The sequence below is a fragment of the Mus caroli genome, unplaced genomic scaffold (assembly GCF_978045245.1).
Source record: "Mus caroli unplaced genomic scaffold, Mus_caroli_1 scaffold_1, whole genome shotgun sequence".
Lineage (NCBI taxonomy): Eukaryota > Metazoa > Chordata > Mammalia > Rodentia > Muridae > Mus > Mus caroli.
Genome location: NW_028227256.1, coordinates 160915428 through 160937796, shown reverse-complemented (window position 1 = coordinate 160937796; position 22369 = coordinate 160915428). Strand labels below are relative to the sequence as shown.

At 39.1% G+C, this 22369-nt stretch overlaps 1 protein-coding gene across 2 annotated transcripts in view; it reads left to right on the top strand.

Moving 5' to 3' along the window:
- The window catches only part of Prrx1 (paired related homeobox 1), a 66789-nt gene extending 61915 nt beyond the window's left edge, over nucleotides 1-4874 (top strand). For both annotated transcript variants that reach the window (XM_021169292.3, XM_021169301.3), the window contains one exon: nucleotides 4636-4874. In XM_021169292.3, the coding sequence (XP_021024951.1) occupies nucleotides 4636-4774 (139 nt within the window). In that variant the 3' untranslated portion in view covers nucleotides 4775-4874. The remainder of the gene's footprint in view (nucleotides 1-4635) is intronic.
- Nucleotides 4875-22369: the final 17495 nt, after the last annotated feature.

Here is a 22369-nt window from a genome sequence, read left to right as displayed (position 1 = left end):
CCAAAGAGATGGCCTCTGACCTCTGTATTTCAGAATCCAGAAAGCAGTGAAGCAGAGCCCGTGAGAGGCGGTCCTGAGGGGGTGGAAACCTGGATTCTAAGGACCATGCCCATGCTTCTCAGGCTGCCACAATCATGATGATGCTTTAAGCTGCTTGTCATCCACAATCACGATGATGCCTTAAGCTGCTTGTCATCATTTATTCGAAAAGGCTGAACGAAAAATAGCATTAAAGATTGAGTCAGGCACTACGTTTTTCTCCCCAGTTGTTTTGTGATTTACAGGACTGACCCTATGGGTGATTAGAAAGCAAACCGTTGAGAGTATTTGCTGTACTTCCTTGGTATTGGAGATCTTTCAGAGGAAGTTGAATTGGTCTTAAATGACTTGTCTCCAGAGGAAACAATCATCTAACCCTGCTGGTAGGGTTAGCACTCTGCTGGGTTGCATCTGCTTGGAATCTCCAAATAAGGAAGAGGGAGAATTTCATGCTTCCAGAAACGTGTCAGCTCTGCAAAGTCCCACTGCAGACTTGATGAGTCAGCAGATGGAAGACAAGCCTTTCCTTCGCATCCCTAATGTGTCCGTATGCTTTGTTTGGCAATGCAGCTTCTTGGTTACAAAGACCTTTGTTAAAAATTCAATAGAAATGGTACATTAGCCGATCTTTTAAACCTCAGTCCCAGGACTCAGCTCAGATGAGCTCCTGCATACAGGACTTGAATGTCTGTCTGTTCACCGGGCTCTTGGGGGTTGTCCTGTGTTTAGCTAATACACTTCACTAAGTACCTCTCTCTCTCTCTCTCTCTCTCTCTCTCTCTCTCTCTCTCTCTCTCTCTTTCTCTCTTTCTCTCTCTGTCTCTTCTCTAGGAAGTTTCCTCTCACCCTCAGCTCTAGGAAGTTTCATTCCGTGTAGCAACAAGTAGTAATTTTACATTGACTGAAATGGCCCATGAATTGGTTGAAATCAATTAGTTACCTTTGTGGATGTCCTTCTGGTAGGAAGAGATTTGGGGATTCTTTTGTTTCCTAAAGCAGAAGTTTCCATGACCTAGAAAACAGGTGGTCATGAACAGTCTCTTGGATTGGCAGTCGTCCAAAGCTCTCCTGCATCTGTTGTCACTTAAGCAAGCAAGTCTTCCATATCCCAATGCCATGTTTAAAGCATGACTAAGCAACTCTTCAGACACCCAGTTAGTTACCCAGTAACACACCAGTAGTTAATTCTCTCTTTTCTGACTGGTAATGAGTCTTGTTTGTCATGGGTATGTCAAAAAGCTGCTGGTAGACCCATGCCAAACACCTGGAAGGAGGTATATAAAATGTCACTGAAAGTCTGACTTGTGGGGCCATCTTAAATATTTATTAAGAGGTAGAGAATAGAGATGATGTCTGTTCTTTATAACCTACATATTCAGCTACCGAATGCTACAATACATTAACACAATGGTTGGATGTTCATGACTTCCTTAAGCATCTATCAAGTGAAAGGGGTATTGCTTACCAAACCTCCCACGGAAGTGCAAACTTCACTTGTTAATGTAAACTGCTCTCCTAACTTCTGGCTTCATAACTTGAGGGACTCCATATAATATTGCCACCGAATCACTGCTAGAATGTTGCTGTCATCTCAGGAGTGCCACAGAACGTGGAAAGACACTGTTCTCTGCCATGCATGTGCAGCCTGCCACTTGAATGCCTTGGTAAATAGCCAATCTCCTCTGCAAGTACTACCCTAATTCTCATTCATTTGGTTTTGAGTGAGAAAATTGATCAATCCTTCTGACTATTCCGTCAACCTACTTAGACAGAAACACAGTATTTCTAAGAGATGTGTTACCATGGTAACTACCCCAGCTACAGTATCAGACAAGATAGATAGGAGACTATGAAGTAATTATAGCCAAAATGATGTACTATAGACAGAATTGATATTGATACTGTAGTAGACAATTTGGAAACATAGTAACAACTTCAGAAAATTAACACGTGCTCCCCAACGTTCAAATCCCTCCTTCCAGTGAGGAAATGGAATACTTTCAGTTCTCAAAGAAAAGGTGGATTTCTATTAAGTAAGAACCTGCTACCCAGAATCTCAAAGAATGAGTAACTCTCAAAGAATGAGGAAGCTCTCTTAGAAACTCGGGCCAAGTAAACACAAACTTACCCCATAACAAGTTATAGTTTACCACTGCCATTTTTTCTTCTCTCATGATATTTAATAGCCTTGTATATTCAAAGGTCACTTAAATTTCTTCCCAGTATTTAACAAGTAATACAGACATGTTCTACTGCCAACGTTTGCACCATTTGTTTAAAATGCTAATAGTCGTGGACCATATTTAGAACCTGATATTCTCACAGAGACTTGGTTTAGAAAGGCTAATTTTATTTTATAATAATCTGTGACTTAGGCACATTCTCCAGATCTGGTTCTCTCTTTTGTTAGCTACTAAATTTTTGAATGTTTGGTATATCCTGGAAAGATGTGAACTGTAAATTTGAGGTTTGCATTTATTTCCTGTAGGATACTAGATAGAAGCACATTGTTCATCTAGAAAGTAAATGCTATCTATCTGGCTTTTGTCTGGTCTTAGTGGACTGTTCTTTCCATTCACTCATAATCCAAGCCTGCCTCAACCGAGGACTCTTCTGCCTCGTGGACAGGTGGTGATAAAAAAACAATGTTTGTTTTATTAAGCTTTAATGTATTAATGCATTTTTAACTGTGAAAAGATGTTTTATCGATCCAAGAATATGCAAGGATGATGCTCTTGTATTCCACAGCCTTCTGGCTTTGTTTCTTCCATGAAGATAATTAATTTTACAGAAAGCACTAGTCCTCAAGAATAAATGAATTATTTTTTCGAAATCACTACAGTAGGGTTATAGACATCAGAGGCACTGAGCACAGGTCAGTTTAATAATTCTATATCTGGCTATGACTATTTACTTACCAAATGGTTTATTGAAAGCCAAATGTGTGACTGGATGAAGTGTCAGCTCACCTGAAGATATAGTGGAGAAGAAAGAAAATGTGGTGACCCCTTGCAGCTAGTAGGGGACAGTGACAGCTACTGAACAAGTCAGAAATTAAAAGTGAAAGAAGTGAGTGAGGCAAAAATGGAAGATGCTGCAGGTGAACATTGTCTGGGGGAGGGAGGCTTAAGACCAGCTACTCAGAAATGATCAATAAGAATAACAGCTAGAACAAATAAAATAAATGTACAAATCTTTGTAATCCTGAGTGTTTCTCCTTCTGCTGCTGTGATGTAGACTTTATCCTCCCAATCACTTATACACATGTAATAAAGGTTTTCAAGGATTTGTTTTGTAGAAGGACTAAGAGATCCGATACTCAGTATATTTCTTTAACTATTTTTTTTTCTTGGCAAATGCTAGACTCTGTGCTGAAATAGACTACTGTGAGTCTTAATTCTATCCTTGACTCTGTGCTGTCCCAGATAAATATTAAGGATCTAGTCTCTCTAGCTTTAGGTTTCCTTCTTTCTGATCTTGTCATCTGATCCCAGAACTCCAGTGTCACTGACAAAATCCCATTGGAATGCAGGACCCAGAACCGAATATGTCATTCCATTTATAAGCCCTATCCCAGCTCTCTGTTGGAAGAAATTTTACTAATCTTAGAAACTGCTAGAATTATTCTATTTATTTCAAAGTTTCCTTTTAATTATTTCACATAAGGTAAAAGATTATTTGCATCCACATTTACACACCATTTTTTTCCTTTAAAAGAGATTCATGTATGCAATGAATAGAACCCCAGTAGTAATGAATTCTTGCCTATGTCCTAGTTACAGTTTCTGACAATCAAATCTAGCTTCTTGTTTCTCCAAACAACACAAATAGTGAGAAACAGTTACATCTGAGATCAAGAATAGTAAAACTATAACTTGGGAAGTTTATTTTGAAAATTTAAATATTTCCAAAATGACTGTCCCCAAAGGTAATGTGTGCTAGTCAAATACCTTTGAGAAGTTATTAAAAACAAAACCCACTGATAGGAAAGCCTTGACTTGACAATGCTTGTTACAATCATCCAATGAATCACAATGCCAGAGGAGTATGATGGGTTGTTCAATAATTCAATAAGCACATATAACCATTTCTATAATCTATAATCATTTCCTACAGTATTATTGATTATCCAAAATACATTGGAGTCCAGGTCAATTTCCTAGAATGAAGAAGCAAAATTCTTTTTATCTACTGTCAAATGCTTGCCATTCCCCTTCGCTGGTTTCACAGGCTATCTGGTATTGGTAGGAAAGATTAGACTCTGAACTAGCTGATGAAACTCCTGCTCTTTGACATGAGCAGTCTCCTCTTACCCCTGAAATAAATCATTACTCACTGTATCCAACAGAGCAAAGACCTTTCCATACCCTGTCTCATTCTTGTCTGCTTCCCCATGCCCTGTAAAAAGATGGACACCCTTTTCCAAGGACCTTAAATTAATTGAAAACTGGGGCTGTAAGAGACCCCGAAGGTCCTCTCTCTACCCCACTGCCCTGCCTGCCTCTGTCCTGAGAGTATATCCACCCAGAGCATGGTCTTACAGCTTCATGAAACTAATGTCTGTTATTCTCCCTGCTCTCTCCTTTGTCCCTACAGCGCCATGGCTACTTATTCTGCCACATGTGCCAACAATAGCCCTGCACAGGGTATCAACATGGCCAACAGCATTGCCAACCTGAGACTGAAGGCCAAGGAATATAGTTTACAGAGGAACCAGGTGCCAACAGTCAACTGAGGAAAAAAAAATAATTAAACAGGCCTAAGAAGAAATCAAAAACCATAAGACACCTATCCTGTTCTGTCGTATCTTCATCCGCCGGGGAAAAAAAATAAAAGCAAACAAACAAAGCCAGAACTAAAATATTGGGACCATGGCGGAGCAAAGCAGGAGAGGAACAAAATGAAAATTAGTTAACAAATGTTTCTTCTTGCTCTTGGATTCCTACCATCACCATTTGCTTTTGTGTGTGTATTTTGTTTTCCTTCTATCCATGCTTAGCTAATTATACTCCAGGCTTCTTCTGTTAGGCTAAGCCCACCCATTCCTATAATTGTATGAGAATAAAAGAAATCTGCAGCGGCCAAAGAAATTTATATATATATATATATATATATATATATATATATATATATATGAGAAAGATCACTTCTCAGTAAGCTGCTTGACTCCAGTGCCTTACTCTGTCTCCTTCCAAGTCTCTCTAGGAGATTTTTGAAAATCCAAAGTCTTTCTGAAGAATCTGTATTATTGTGTCCATGTTGGTCATGGTAAGGTCTTTCTATCAGTGACAGGAAAAAAATAAATGTACACATGTTCTGGTCACTAACCAGTCTGATCGATGTGGTTGGTCATGTCTGGTGTACTCTAAGCTCTAGGTTATGATACCACGGTTAACCCTACCCCTTACCCAACCCAAACAATAAAAGATCCTAAGTTAAAGATACTCATTGTTTTTGAACAATTGTGTCACTCGTTCTTTGATAGAAGAAATCCTTTCAGATTTAGAGATGGAAAAAAAAATTTTGTAGGAAGAAAAGTACTGAATTGTGAAAGGCATAGTCTATATTTCTTTGGTGCCTTAGAGGTGGTTGGATGCACACTTTTATATATACATATATATATGCTGTATATATTTATATATATTATATATAAAATATTGAAAGCTTGAGTTTGCAGTTTCTCAAACAGTATAAAAGCAAACTCTCTGCCATCACCACTGTCCTTATTTACACAATAATTATATGTTCATGTGGCATCTTGTTGTTTTCATAGTCTATACAAAATCCTCATTAAGGTCAGAGAGCAATTAGCCAGGCAGCTGTTTGAGAACAGCTTCCATTTTTATGTTAGGGCTTTAATGAAATTAGGAATTATTTGATGCTATAGAGTTGACCTTGAGTTTGGACTCTGATCTTGAGTGTAGTCTTTATCATCTGACTTATCATGAGAAATACAGTTGGAAGGATGAGGGAAGACAGCACTCTTTCTTTACTTCATAGGAATATGAAAGACAAGTAATATGTTGAAGTGAAGTGTTTAAAGCTTTGCTTAAATTAAAAAAATTAAATACAATCATACTCTTACATTTTAGTTATTTTGAAATGAGGTTTAGCATCCAGGGTAGGAGGCAGAGCTGGTATTTCTTTGTTTCTCTTTGTTCCCAGCTTTGCTTTGGCAATTTTCCTGGTGGAGTTGACCAAACCACATTGCCATGCTGTGTCTAGTTTACCTGTTTATAAAATGGTTTAACAATTCCTACCTCACAGGGATGTTGTGAGGCTACATCCATTTGTTCTCTCTCTCTCTCTCTCTCTCTCTCTCTCTCTCTCTCTCTCTCTCTCTCTCTCTCTCTCTCCTCTTCCCTCCCTCCCTTTCCTTCCTTCCTTCCTTCCTTCCTTCCTTGTTCTTTGTTTGTCCAGCACTTTGTAGCCGTGAAAGGAGAAGGGACATTAAGAGCATACAATATTCATGGATTAACACGGTATTTGAAAGCTTTGTTTTCTAGTAAGGAAATGGTATCTGGCTGTACATAAATATAACCTTGTATTTGGAAATGATAAATAGGTTTATATTTTCAAATATCTCAACAATAACATCATTTGACCAAAGAATAATTTAAGGCACAAAGTATAGAGATATTTTTTAACTTATATTTTCATCAACAGCTCAATTTTAATAACCATAGTTCTCAGTGAATAAAAAACTTCAGAGTGATTTTGGCCAAATATGTCAACATTGCAATATGTGTGTCAGTCAAAGTATTTGGGGTATAAGATTCACTTTTAGCACATACGTGTACTTCCCTTGGCATATCTGGTTGTGTTAATGGTGATTTTTCCCCTAGTCTAACAGGCACCCATCTGAAAATATATTTCAAGTGATTTTGTACTTTGTTCAATAATAAGAAGGAAGATCATCTTGTGTACTTTGATCTCATGAAGTGATTCCTTCTCAACAACTACTATTAAAGCCTTTCTTTCAGAATAGTATATGTGGTCTGGATTAATATACATTACTTGTTTTTATCTCCACTCATGTCTTTGTCCCATTGATTGCTGCGTGTTATCATGTTTCAAAAAAATGTACATCCTTATTGTGAAAATGTTTTTTGATTTGTAAGTGAGTACAGGTCCAAGAGACTGGTAAACTTTGGGAATTTAGAGTTTGCAGAGAATAGCTAAAATATTTGGTTTATAGGCAAGGAAGAGAAATTATAAATGAAAAGTGTTTTCTAAGGAAAGCAGAATCTTGGAAGGCAGTTGTTGGACGTCATCTGAAACCTTCATCCTGGCATCCATTTCCAGTGGACATCAAACAAACCTGATCCCATAAACTCAAAGGAGGAAGTGGGATGTTGTATCTGATGCTTCGTACAAGCAGCTTCTTGGAATTTCATAGAATAACCCCTGCTAGTTAATCATAGGAATGTCTGCAGCTGGTAGACCCACAGCACAGCAGCTTTATCTGAGCACTTACTAGGAAAAACACCTGAAGCACTGATGCTCAATTTTGTTCATTTATGGTAAACTTTGTAAAAGAATATAAGTTTAACAAGTGGTTTGGAGGGTTAGATATCTAGCTTGTAAGTCAATTACCAGAGGAGTGTCTTAGTGCCAGACTCAAGGCATATAGCTACTGCTCTCCATCAATATACCCAGATGAAGGCATTAGAACCATCAATGTCCACACTCCCTTACCAAAGAAGAGGCCAATTAGTACAGCACTTGGGAGGTTAAATTAAACCAGAAGTAATGACCTAATTACAAAAAAAGGGAATAGCATATGGTAATAAAGATCTCATAAAAAATGTAATATGTAAATTATATCTTGCTTTATGATGTAAAATATACATTGTTTGTGCTAGAATAGAAATGATTTCTTTTCAATAAAATGAAAGACTGATAATACAATGCCTTTTGTTATAATACACTGGACTCAGATGATTATTTTCGCTTTCAACTTCCCAAAAGGCAGAACTGCTTAGATTCAAGAAGACACTGAGAAATGTGACGGTAAGAATGATTTATAAGCAAAATAATTTCCTATCAGAGTGTCATCCACAACCCTTGGTTTTAATGACATAAAAATTAAGTATTTTAAGCAGTCATTGTGCACGGCATGGGTGAGTGACAATAAAGAAATTAGAAAAGCCACATTGTGAGAAACAAGTTTTTCTATAAAAGGAAAACAATCTATTTTTCTTCTGAAGCAAAAATAGTGGGAGGAAGAAGGGATATCTGTATGTATAATGTGAAGATCAGGATAGAACTTCTAGTAAAAATGCAGCAATTTTACCAATGCTTTTAGCATCTACAGTACTAGTTACAGTATGACAAATTGTCTGTATATAAGACACAACCCTTTGTTTTAATGACATCTAAATGAGGCATTTTTAAGCAATCATTGTATGCAGCGTGAGTGGGTTACAAAAGAGAATAGAAAAAAAAACCATAAGAAACAAATTGTTTTCATACCAATTAAAATCTAGTCAAAAAGGCAACTTGAACACAAACAAGTTCATGCAACAATACAAGAAAATCAGTTAATAGTCATCAAACAAATAGAGTAGATAGAATAATTCCAGAAGAGGAGGGAGGAGGAGGAAGAGGAGGAAAGGAAGGCAGGAAGAAAGAAAAAGAAAGAAAGAAAAGAGAGAAAGAAAGGAAAGAAGAGAAAAAGAAAGAGAGAGGAAGGAAGGAAGGAAGGAAGGAAGGAAGGAGGAAGGAAGGAAGGAAGAAAGGGAAAGAAAAGAAAGAGAGAGAGAGAAAAAAAGAAAGAAAGAAAGAAAGAAAGAAAGAAAGAAAGAAAGAAAGAAAGAAAGAAGAAAGAAAAGAAAGAAAGAAAGGGAGGGAGGGAGGAAGAGACAGACACATAGGCAGACTAGGTTAAGAGGATTTTGGTTTGAAGTAGTGTGGGAGGAGAGAGTAAGAAGAGGGGTAGCAGCAGAGAAACAGAGGATGGAGTGAGGCAAGGATGCAGACAGTAGGGTTCACGGGAAGATGAGCCTGGGTGGGATGGAGAATTTGTTTGGAAACGAAATAGAAAAAAGATAAAAGACATGAACTTTTCTTCAGGCCATAGGGACCCATAGAAGGGATTTTAAGTAGAAGGCAGGACACTTTTTGTAAAGGGCAAAGGTATCAGGGAGTAGTGCAAACACTGGGAGGTAGAGGTGCCCTAGGAGGATTTAAAACCAAATGGTGTCTAGGGAGAGTCCTCCAAGGAAAGGATCAATAGGGCTCCCTAGCATGAAGAGAGGGGAGCTGAAGACAACACTTACTGAATCCTGATGACTCAGAGAACAAATCATTGACCAAACTCATCAAAGTCACACACACACACAGAGAGAGAGAGAGAGAGAGAGAGAGAGAGAGAGAGAGAGAGAGAGAGAGAAGCTGAGGTTCAGTCACAGGGAAAGAAGGCTGCAGTCTTTGTTATATCGTTGAACCCGCCACTCCAAATGGAAGCTCCCAGTGATTGATGACACAAAAGTAGGACTGAGTATTAAGGTCAAGGACACAGTGAATAGTTTAAAATGACAATTTGGCATACAAATATGAATGCTTTTTTTCAAGATGGGAAACTGCCCTGTAGCCAATAATTAATTTTAATAAATGACTTTTGGAAGTAGTTTCAACATGGGAATAAATATTGTGCTTTGAAGAATTGCTACAGTGGGGAAGAGGTCTCTGGAGTTCTGATTCTAAGAATCTGTTTCAGAAGGATGGAAACTGGTTATTATCTGAGAGTTAAGACAAGGTACGTTTTAATCCTTGTCCATTAGGAAAACATGAAAATTACACAGAGGCACCACCTTCTCTCAGTGACAAGAAAAAAAAAAATGAGTGACAAACAATTGCTGAGAAGAATCCTTGGTTGGGAGGGTGAAATTCAATATAGAGGCTCTGCAGAAAACTCAAAAGAGAACTTCCATATAAACTGCAGTAAACATATAATTTATGGTAACCAAGATGCGGAATACGCCTGGATGCTCACCAATAGATCGAGTTTTAAAGATGCAAGATGTACAGAGTGGAGTTTTACTCAACTACAACCAAGGATGAAATGTCATTTTCATGAAGCTGGGTGGAGCTGGAGACCCTTTTGAGAAAAATAGCACTGCATATTTTCTCTTATAATATGTGTCACCACTCTAGAGGCTGTGGGACTTCTGAGAATGGAGCAGACTAAAGTCTCACGCAATAATCAACTTTATTGAGGACCCCGCACAATTTACACTGTGAGGGTTAAGAAAGGTCCCATGAGTAACGTTCTCATGAGTTCAAGGTATCTACAGTCACAAGGACAAGCCTCGTGTAGCAGAAGTCATGTATTTCCATAGAGGCACATAAAAGATAATTCAACAGTGAATTGAATACCAACACCAAGCAGTACTGAGTAATCTGAAGTAAACTCAGAGGTTGCTCACAGGAAGGCTGAGCCCAGTTTTAGATATCACTTCAGGCACTTAAAGTTTGGAATTCCCTGACCAGAAAACATCACAAACCCACTTTTCTGGGATTGCATAGGCTTCTCCAGTTTGATTGATTGATTGATGGGTGACTGAGAAAATCACTGCATGAAGTGACTCTGCAGGTGGCCATGTTGGTTGTGCATGTCCAGGCTCACATTTGGTACAAGCAGTGGCCCCAATGAAAGGCAGACCATGCTGTTTTGCTCTTCCTTTATTGGACTGTCTTTCTAGACGCTGAAAAGGGTTTACTCTAGTTTACAGTTTAAAGCTACAGACCATCGTAGTGAGAATGACACAGTGTAGGGGAACTGAAGAGGCTTGGACACCTTGTATTCACAGTCATGAAAAAGAGAGAAATGAGTTTCTTCTCTTTCTCTTCTCCTCTCTTTCTCTTCTTTTTCTTTTTCTCTTTCTCTTTCTCTTTCTCTTTCTCTTTCTCTTTCTCTTTCTCTCTCTCTCTTTCTCTTTCTCTTTCTTTCTTTCTTTCTTTCTCTTTCTTTCTCTTTCTCTTTCTCTCTCTCTCTCTCTCTCTCTCTCTCTTTCTCTCCTCTCTTCTCTTCTCTTCTCTTCTCTTCTCTTCTCTTCTCTTCTCTTCTCTTCTCTTCTCTTCTCTTCTCTTCTCATCTTCCTCTCTATTCCCCCCACCACTAAAGTCAGCACCCTAGCTCATGGAATGGTACAGCCCATATTCAGGTGTCTATACTCTCCTCAGTTAAACCTCTCTTAAAATACCCTGACAACTGTGCCCAGATGTTTATCTCCTAGGTGATTCTAAATTCAGTAAAATAGACAATGAAGATTAAGCATATTAATTTTTTTCCCAAAGCCTGGTGTCTGGCACAACATCAGGTTTTTGAAAAGCTGCTATGACTACATTAGTAACATAAGTAACTCTATTAATGGTAAAGTGGAGCACCAGATGAGAAATTTAATTTTAGTTTAAAAGAAAGTTAAAAAAAAACACAAAAAGTATTATCCTTATAAATTTTGATAATGGAAAGTGATCTTTAAATATTAGCCATTGGCATACATTGATTAATTCAAATAACTGGAAATCCTACCAAAAGTAAAATTTGTCTGTCTTCAGAGACTAGCATATATATATGTAGACTTGACTTCAAGGCCTGAAGGACATTGACTAGGGTCTGAAAACAAGTAATGTTCATCACTGACAGGTACTTATTCCTATCTTGGTGAACTTGTTCATATGTTCATTTTGATATTTCTTGAAAGCTAATCACAATCTCCTGTTGAAGGCCAATAATGCTGGTATAAATTACAAACAGCAATGTCTCCCCAATATAATACAATATGCTTATATTTCATATCAATGTGAATTTTCTTGTCAAATAAAATCTCATGCTCCATTCTAAAATGATGATTATGAGGAAAGCTGAAGTTGCTCAAAAAGATTTAAAAAATTAGAAAATAGACCTTATACTATGAAGTATGAAGCTAGAAGATAAAACTACAGATTAACCTCTCAAGTTATTCTACTACAATGTACTCTACTGACAGATGCAAGTCTGATTGTTGGTGGGGGGAAAGCCTAAGATAGGAATTACATATTGGCTCCTCTCCAAGTGGATGGAGTCTCACAAATCTGAGTGACAACATGGTGATATCTACATTTTATTCTGAATTTAAATCCATCGCCTGTATGAAGTTAGATTTCTCATCTCTCGTTTACACTAGTCTTTCATTGTCTCAAAGCCAGGGAGACATCGCACCAGCATGAGCAGATCACCAGTTTTTGGTCATCCTAACAGTGCCATCCTGTGTGTACACTGTGGACTTCACAATTCTCAAATTTCTTTAAATTTTTCAGCCTTTTCATGGACAAAAAAAAATGAAACTTGGAAAAAAGCAGAATAAGAGAAGAAAAGAAAAGAAAAGAAAAGAAAAGAAAAGAAAAGAAAAGAAAAAGAAGTCAACCACCCTGCTTGCTGGGCAATCCTCTATCACACGGAACCAAGCATGAGACGATTCACTGTGATGCAGTTCTCTAATTATACTGGAGCATCTGACCTATAGTTCTTACAGTGGCTTCACGTTGTGCTGCCCAGCTTGAACTCTTAAAAACCTTTAGATTGCTGAACCAAGCATCCTCCAATGTTGCCAAGGAAAATAAATCTATTTTCCTATTTCCTGTGCTCTGTCAGGGTTAAAAACCATAAAAAGAAGCCAAAATTCCTCCACAGTAGGCTCACAGACCATTATTTTCAATGTAGAAAGGCAAATAATGTTTCTAGAACCAATGTTCTTGCCGGCCTTGTTGAGCATTGAGAAATCAGGGAATGCTTTCTCAAGGAAATAACATTGAATTGACTGAAGAATTTGACCTGAGAAAACAGGAAGGGGGCTTCAATTGCTCTCTATAGCCAAGGATGACATTTGTAGACCACTCTGGTGAAGGTGGGTAGGGGGTTGTGTGTAAATCCTGGAGACCTTAACTACTTTTGATGCTTATCTAAATCAAAGCAAGGTTTACATATCATTCCTCACATGAAGACAAAGCTAGCCTGTTACCAATGGACTTTTCTGAATTTTCACTCTTTCCAAGGCAGGAGAGCTCAAGTTAGGAAAGGCTAGTTCAACACTTTTCAGAAGTCTTCAGTACAAACATATTTCATCCATTAGGGTAATGTTTTCCTCAGGCTTGTCCAGGAATAAATCGCAACCTTCTCCCCTTAAGATCCCAAGGACACAGCTGATTTGTTTTCAGTTGGGGCAATGAAATGTTTAAATGAGAAACACATGTCCGTTTGGTCTGCAGAGGACACGTTAGGCAGCTTCCTTCTTGTTTATGAGGGCCTCCACTCAGCAGCAACCTGACAGCCTTAGACACTCTAAATGTGTTGCAATTAACAACTAGGAATAATTCCTTGTAGGGTCCGGGTGCATTTTAATTTGATGTAAAATGCTCATTATCCAATATAAGCTTTCCCGTTTTCTTTCGTTTAAAAGAAGGGGGTACTCTTCAAAACCTTATTTAATTGTTGCCTTCCTCTTTCTTGGAATGCAAATACTTTGACCTAACTGCTCCACCCAAATGCCCACGAGCCCACAATGCTGTCTGTTTTAGATAATGTATCCCTATGGGTTTTTCTTTCTGACATTTAAAAAGTCTAATTTTTTTCCTAATCCTGAATCCTAAGCAAAATCTCCTGAGAAAATCAAACTTAATAAAGAAAGGTTGTTAAGTTAGAGGGTTCTCAGGAAATGATTATATAGGAGAGTTTGAGAGTGACACTGAGCTAGCTACCTGGACAGGAGAATGAGAAAATGTACAGCGAGAACAGAAATTTTTTTTTCACTTCTTTTTTTATTAGATATTTTCTTCATTTACATTTCAAATGTTATCCCCAAAATCCCCTATACTCTCTCCCTGCCCTGCTCCCCAACCCACCCACTCCTGCTTCCTGGCCCTGGCATTCCTCTGTATAGGGGCATATAATCTTTGCAAGACCAAGGACCTCTCCTCCCATTGATGGCCACCTAGGCCATTCTCTCCTACATATGCAACTAGAGACACAGTTCTGTGGGGTACTGATTTGTTCATATTGTTTATCCTCCTCTAGGGTGGCTGACCCCTTTAGCTCCTTGGTTATTTTCTCTAGCTCCGTCATTGGGGGCCCTGTGTTCCATCCAATAGATGACTGTGAGCATCCATTTCTGTATTTGCCAGGCACTGGCATAGCCTCATAAGAGAGAGCTATCTCAGAATTCTGTAAGCAAAATCTTGCTGGCATATGCAATATTGACTGGTTTTGGTGGTTGTATATGGGATGGAAGGTGGGGCAGTCTCTGTATGGTCCTTTCTACTGTCTCAGCTCTGAACTTTGTCTCTGTAACTCCTTCCATGGGTATTTTGTTCCCCATTCTAAGAAGGAACAAAGTATCCACATTTTGGTCTTCCTTCTTTTTGAGTTTCATGTGTTTTGTAAATTGTATCTTGGGTAGTCTAAGTTTCTGGGTTACTATCCACTTATCAGTGAGTTCATATCATGTGTGAGAATGGATCTTGATGCCAGCCCTGCCTGTAGCTGCTACCATGGTCCCGATGTGTGTTCATGGCCTGGTGTGCAGCTCATACTGAATCATTCTTGCAAGTCAATTAAATCCTAGTAAGCTTAATCGGACACTGTGTCATGTTCTTTGGGTAGTGTTTCAAGAAATAATAGAGTTTGGAAGCAAAAAAATGATCCTTAAATTGTTCACACCAGCATGTGATTATCTGTTCTGTTGCTATTCATGTTAGATGATGCGACTATCAGAGTCTTTCACTATAATAAATAAAGTTCTCTGGTGTTTTCTAGTGTTTATACATTAGTTAAAAGCTATAGCTTTTTTGATTATACCAAACCATATTTACTATTTACATTATTATTGATTAATTTAATTAAACAAATGTTTTATAGCTCTTACGCCATTTAGGCATCTATAATAATGAGCCAAGAGTATACAGGAGGTCAGAATTCCATTAAGAATAACCTCAGCTCAAGAAGAATGAAGACCAAAGTGTGGACACTTTGCCCCTTCTTAGAATTGGGAACAAAACACCCATGGAAGGAGTTACAGAGACAAAGTTTGGAGCTGGACAAAAGGATGGACCATCTAGAGACTGCCATATCCAGGGATCCATCCCATAATCAGCCTCCAAACACTGACACCATTGCATACACTAGCAAGATGGTGATGATAGGACCCTGATATAGCTGTCTCTTGTGAGACTATGCCGGGGCCTAGCAAACACAGAAGTGTTTGCTCACAGTCAGCTATTGGATGGATCACAGGGCCCCCAATGGAAGAGCTAGAGAAAGTACCCAAGGAGCTAAAGGGATCTGCAACCCTATAGGTGGAACAACATTATGAAGTAACCAGTACCCCGGAGCTCTTGACTCTAGCTGCATATGTATCAAAAGATGGCCTAGTCGGCCATCACTGGAAAGAGAGTCCCATTGGACTTGCAAACCTTATATGCCCCAGGACAGGGGAATGCCAGGGCCAAAAAGTGGGAGTGGGTAGGTAGGGGAGTGGGGGGGAGGGTATGGGGGACTTTTGGGATAGCATTGGAAATGTAAATGAGGAAAATACCTAATAAAAAACAAAAAAAAAAAGAAAAAATAAAGAATAACCTCAGACATATAATTCCTAAGAGTTCCCAGAAGTTCTGATGTCTTGTTCTCTAAATCCCTAAGATTAACATCTTTTGATTTGAAGCAGCACTAGTTAGTCCTGGGTAAATTTAGGGAGAAACACCATTCTAGAATCTAACTCCCGGACCCTGATGTTCAGTGGACAAGCAAAGGAGGATGAAACTATTTTGAACTTAGAAATCAGGAGAGTTAGAATCGGCCACTTAGGCTCCTGAGACTCTTACAAAGTGGAAAATACTAACATTTAACAAAATTGCCGGTAAAATCAAATTAAGGGTTAGTCTTTACACTGCTTGTACCATTCAATGCACTCTTAATAAATACACCATGCCAATGCAAAGAATAACCATATGAGATATTTACTAAATTTTGTATGCCCATGTGTAATTTTGAAAATAGTAATTGGGGGTAATTGGTAAATACTATTTATCAAATAAGCAATGTTAAGTACTTGAAAACAATAAACAGCACAGGGCATGTTGAAGTCCATCAAGGCTGCCTGGGAACAGCTCCATGCATAATTATAAGCATTCTGCCTAGGTCAATGTGTCTCTCTAATCTACAGAAGAGCACCAGGAATGTATGCTGTGGAAAGAGGGTAAAGTTGTAGACCTAAGACACTTTCCAGGTCTGGTTTCAACTGGGCCTTAATTTGTTCAAATCAAAGCCCTACTTACTAAATTGGGGGGGGGCATGGAAAGGAAATCAGATGGAATAGAAAGTGAGAGGTCAGGTGTACCTGAGGATCCTACCATATAGTCCAGGTCATTAGGATCTGCAATATTCCCAGTGTTTCCCAACCTTGTCATGTAAGTACCATCTTGTACTTTGTACAAACATCTGCCACCCACCTGGACTCTTATTTACTTAATAGTGTCTTTAATTTGGCTTAGTTTGTTACTTAGCCTTGTTCCAAATAATAATAAACATGAAATTATTGATTGATGTGCAAATTATATTTCCCTAAGGCACATTTGCATAACTATTACACATATCATAACAACTTGGTACATAAGTATGACACTAAACAAATGTCCATCTGCATGCCACCTAGCATCATTGACTGCTGGACTACACTTTTGGAAATTGTAAAAAGGCCTTTGCACCAGATTCACTCACGAAGCCTGGAGGAAAAGCACCTTGCCTGGATGAGTAAGGTAAGCAGACCCGTGCAGCTACACACGGCCCCATGCTCAGAGGGCCCCAGGCTGCCTTCAATGCTCAGCTGTCACCTTCTTGAAAATCTGAATATGTTTTAAACAAGTGGTTCCACATTTTCAGTTTTCATCAGGGTTCATGCAAACTCTATAGCCAGCCCTGAGGGGGTACAGCAATATGAAAGGCTGGCAGCCAGTGTAGTTCAGTGGTGACACTGAAGAATTCTTGATTTCAAGAGCCTCTTTAAAACGAATCATTAGAAAGCTGTTAGGGAAACTTCTGCCCAAACACTGTCCAAGACAACCATGGAAGATAAAACAAACAAAAGCAAAAGTTCTAGATATCTGTTAGCTCATATTAGAGCTTATTAGGTTGGGGGGATATAATCACTATAATTAGATATAGTCCACACATAAGGGTCTGATTTCATACAGTGGGTTATAATTGGAATAATGGTTTGGAAAAGGGGGATCTCTCTGAGGGTAGGAACAGCTGAGGCACAAGGGAAAAGGAAGAACTTGAGCCACCAAACAGCTCATGTATCTATTTTAGGAATGTATCTGCCAAGCCACGTGAGACTCTCTAGCATCTCGTTCCAATCTCTCCCACTCCACTTTTGACCCATCTCCCCAAATATAGAACTAACCCTAACATTGACAGAATCCCAAGAGGACCAATGGAGGCCAACCTACTCTCACTTAAATACTGATATGATCACACGAGACAGCTATATCAGGGTCCTTTCAGCAAAATCTTGTTGGCATATGCAATAGTGTCTGGGTTTGGTGACTGATTATGGGGTGGATCCCTGGGTGGGGTAGTCTCTAGAGTGGATGCTCACAGTCATCTATTGGATGGAACACAGGGCCCCCACTGGAGGAGCTAGAGAAAGTACCCAAGGAGCTGAAGGGATCTACAACCCTATAGGTGGAACAACAATATGAACAAACCAGTACCCCGAACACGTGTCTCTAGCTACATATGTATCAGAAGATTGCCTAGTCGGCCATCATTGGGAAGAGAGGCCCCTAGGTCTTGCAAATTTTATATGCCCCAGTACAGGGGAACACCAGGGCCAAAAAGTGGGAGTGGGTGGGTAGGGGAGCAGGGCTGGGGGAGGGTATAGGGAACTTTTGTGATATTATGTAAATAAAGAAAATATCTAATAAAAAATTAAATTAAAAAATACTGATATGCTATAAAAAGGGTTACAAACCATGAAATAAATACACCATATCACTCTGTGTTGATTATCCTATCTTTATAAGAACCTGTAAGGCTAGATTCCAGTTTAGAAATCATGGGTTCCAGGAGTGGGGTGCAGATGTCTGGCTCCTAATACCTGTCCTATCATCTGCTTGCCCCCTCTCTCTACCATTATTCAGTCTACCATTAGGGCCTCTGCATGAACCTATCCTTATAGCTCACAAAGAGCTACCACTTGGTATAGGGCTATGCATGTCATCAGTGATACATTCCTTTGGGAGCAGACACTTTGGGGAATGGCCTCTACAGGTACTCAATAGGGCAATGTGAGAAGGAGATGCTGGATCCCAGGAAATCAGGCTGTGGTTTGCAGAGGCAGGAGCAGGTTCAGGGCCAGGCTGTCATATTTACCTATGATGTTTTTGTTTCTTGGAGGGTATGCAGCTAAGAGAGTGTGAAGCCTGACACACAGATTTATGCTTTGTTCCCACTTTATTACTCCTTTTACTTTTGGAATGTCACTGAGCATCTTTTTGTCTTTATATATAATCACACCCACTGGCTTCCTTTCCCACAGAGAACATCTACGCTTACTCCACTTAAGTAAGGCATCTTGATCAAGTGCCACCCCATTTTTGAAGCTTTGCAAACTCTCAGAGTTCATTATTTTGCATTGGATTCTTTTGTCCTCTTGTTTGGGCTTCCATCATAACCTGCTTGACTTTCACCACTAGGCTGTGGGTTCTTTATATATGTTTGTTCTCGTGTACGAAAAGCATGACTAGTCACATGTACTTCCTTTTAAAATGCTACCCAGAGAAGAAATAAATGAATCATGCTCTTGGGTTCTTTTTTGCAGCATGCTATGTAAAAGTGGACCTTGCAATATTGCTGATCTTAAATAGTGGGTGTATGATTCTACAGGACACCGCTCTAGTGAGAACTGCAAACACTCAGTCATCCAGATGTTTGGTGTCATGAGGATAAATCCCCCAGATGATTGACTGAATTTTTCAGTTTTCATTGGTATGATTGACATTGTGTGTGCATAGCCTTGTGCTATCAACCCTTGGACCCCCATCACTGTGGGTTCAAAGAGTTACTTTCATGGACTCAAGTGCTCAGAAAGCTGCTAATGGGACACAGAATTCTTCATCATGTGCTACTCACAGGAAAGCAGACAACTTCAATGCCAAAGGCGATTTCAGTTCATTGGTCTTCATTGTCATTATCAACTAGCATTTATTAAGCATTCACATGTGCGAAGCACATTTTCAAGTGAAAGACACCATGACAAATATTAGCTGATGAGAGGTGCTTTTATTTTAAGCCATGGAATCAACTTCCTGGCAGCATGCTAAGCTGTTTTAGAAGAATTCTACCTAAGGAGAGTTCAAAGCAAGTGCCATGTGCTGATCATGGAAATTTCACTCACTCCCTGGAAGCCATTTCTTCCCTTAGTGCCTTACTCTACCATTGCCATTCATCCCAAACTGAATTTACTGGGCAATATTCAGTTATGATATTTTGACTCTCAGCTAGGCTGAGATGCAGCAGAAACTGAGGACACTGAGAATCAAATCCCCGCCTTGCAAAAGGAGGGAAACCATTTTACCTCACCCACACTTGGCCTGATTCATAGTTTCTAATACATATGTTAGGGGGAGCCCGCAAGAGATGACCATTCCAATACATTTTATAAACAATCGAAAGTCTCTATTTCAGTCAGCTGGGACTTCACTCAGGTATTTGGATCCTAGGTGTAGCACAGTGTCCAGAGCAGAAACCACTTCCTGGCATCTTGCTGGGAAGCTTGGGGAGGAAGGGCACTTCACACAATCAAGCAGTGTAAGTTACTTAGGGCATCTTGACCTTGGGATTCTAGACTAGAGTTTGGGTCATTTCCCATGGGATTCTCCATCAAGATCAAACTCTAGTCAACCCTGAAATGGGCTCAGTAAGAGTACGAAGTGCACGGTCTTGCCCTGTCGCACACACCTTTCAGAAAGAACACTCTGAAAATGCCTAAACAGAAAAGTGTTGAGGATTCCTACTGTTTGCCTAATGTATGTCTTCATATTTGATTTGAGTGGTTGGCTCGGTTGTAGATAGTTCTGAGGCTCTCATGTCGGGTGTCCAGATGCAAGTGTGAAAGAGTAAAAAAAAAAAAAAATCAATAAAGGCTTAATAATCCCTTTGGATGATGATGAAGGCAAATGTTTAATGCATAAATGAAATAAATATCTATGGGCTGAAGCTTCCTGGAGTATGAAAGAAGATTCCAGAACTTGAATGCAAATCCCAACACTCCGAGTGCTCCTTCTCTGGCAATTGCCCTTCCTCATCATAGTTCTTTCTTAGGAAGTTGCAAAGTGAAACCTAATCGTTTCTTTAAGTGCTTTTATGTGGCTCTCATGTTGAGGAGCATCCAAAGACTGAGTGGGTGATAGATATCCTATGTGCAAGACATGGTGTGTCTCCTGAAGGGTGCCTGGGACTCAACCTTTCTCTCCCATGATACAAAGTGATACATCAGTGATACAAAGTAGCCAGCCAACAAAAATCAAAATTATTCCTCTTCCATGAATCACAGGAACATGTACCTTACTGGCTTTTCTAAATAAATGTATCTGGCCAGCCATGTCTCTCAGCTTTTGGAAAAATTTGAGATGCAGAAAAGGACCTACTTGGGGGTGAGTAGGTGAGCAACAACTATGGAATCAACACAATATGGGTCAGAAATGACTTTCTTTAGATCAGGACTGGTTAAGGCTAGATTGCTAAGGGAAGCAGTTATTATAATTGCACAACAATACCACATGGTGGATCTGGAAAGAACTGCATGAACCATAACCTTCTTAGGAGAGATTTCTTCTTCCTGTAGCTCCTTTTACTGAGACGTTGTATGAATTTCATAAACACAGGTGATGTCAGTAACAGTATTTTCTGCACATCAGAGATAGTTTAAGTGTTTCAGAGATGCATGTGAAATGGTGTTTTATGAATTTTTTTCTCATGTTCCTCCAGGAAGACAAGAGGTTGTAGTAATCTCCCAGGTGCTTGTCCCTGCTTACCTCAAATCAGAGGAGATGCATTTTCTGAGGTCAGAGATATGCCTTCCCTCTGGGAAAAGTAAGCCAGAGGCAGATGTCCCAATGAGATGCAGATTTGAGTCTCCACACTCACTTATTCAGGATTAATAATTTTTCAGACTTTATTTTTGAGACTTTTTTTCCTACCCTAAGATGGAGAGTAAGCACAGCTATTTTGAGGAGTCGCTGTGAAGAAAAGAAGTTCATGGCTGAAGAGTATCAAGTGCAGAAAAGAAGGCATTTAAATCCTAGTGTTGTGTAGATATACCATGCTCTGGTTTGTAATTTTCATTTTAAAGCTTAGAGATTTAATGCATTTTAAAATTTCATGTGTGTGTGTGTGTGTGCACGCGTGTGCACATGTATGCATGCATCTGCAAGAACACACTAGAGAAAAGACAGGATCTTCAACCAATGTTGCTGGAAAATCCTATTATATATCATATCATCCCAAACAAAAATTAGATCCAAATGGATCAAAGACCTTAATTTGAGGCCTGAAACATAAAAACTGCTAGAATAAAACATAGGTAGTGCATTATAAGCTAGAGATGTAAGATAGCATTTTTTAAACAGGAGACTCCAGTTGCCAAGGAATTAAGGTCAACAACTGACAACTGGGGTCTTACAAAACTAAAAAAACTTCTGTATAACTAAGAGAAAAATCTATCAAGTGAAAAAGAAGCCCACTGAATGGGAGATAGTCTTTGCCAGTTATACAAATGACAAAGGATTAATACCCAGGATATAAAAGAAACTCAAAAAATGAAGAATCAAGAGAAGAAATGACCTATCACCGGGAATCTAAACAGAAAGTTCTCAATAGAAGAAATAAAAATACCTATAAGATGCCCCCAAAGTGTTCATCACCCTTAGCAGTTAGGGAAATGCAAATTAAAACAAGCTCAAGGTTTCATCTCACCTCAGTCAAGTACAGCCAAGATAGTCAAGAATAGCCATGATTAACAAAACATGACTTACAACAAATGCTGGGAAGTTTGTGGAGAAAGAGAAGCCCTCATTCATTGTTTCTGGCAATGCAAACTGGTGCAGCCACTCTGGAAATGAGTACTGAGAGTCCTCAAATAAAACTGAAAACACATCTACCATGTTACCAAGCTATACCATTCCTTGACATATGCCCAAAGGACTAGACATCCTACTCTACAGATATTTACTCAGCAAAATTCATAGTTGCCCTATTCATACTAGGTAAGAAATGGAAACAAATTAACTGTCC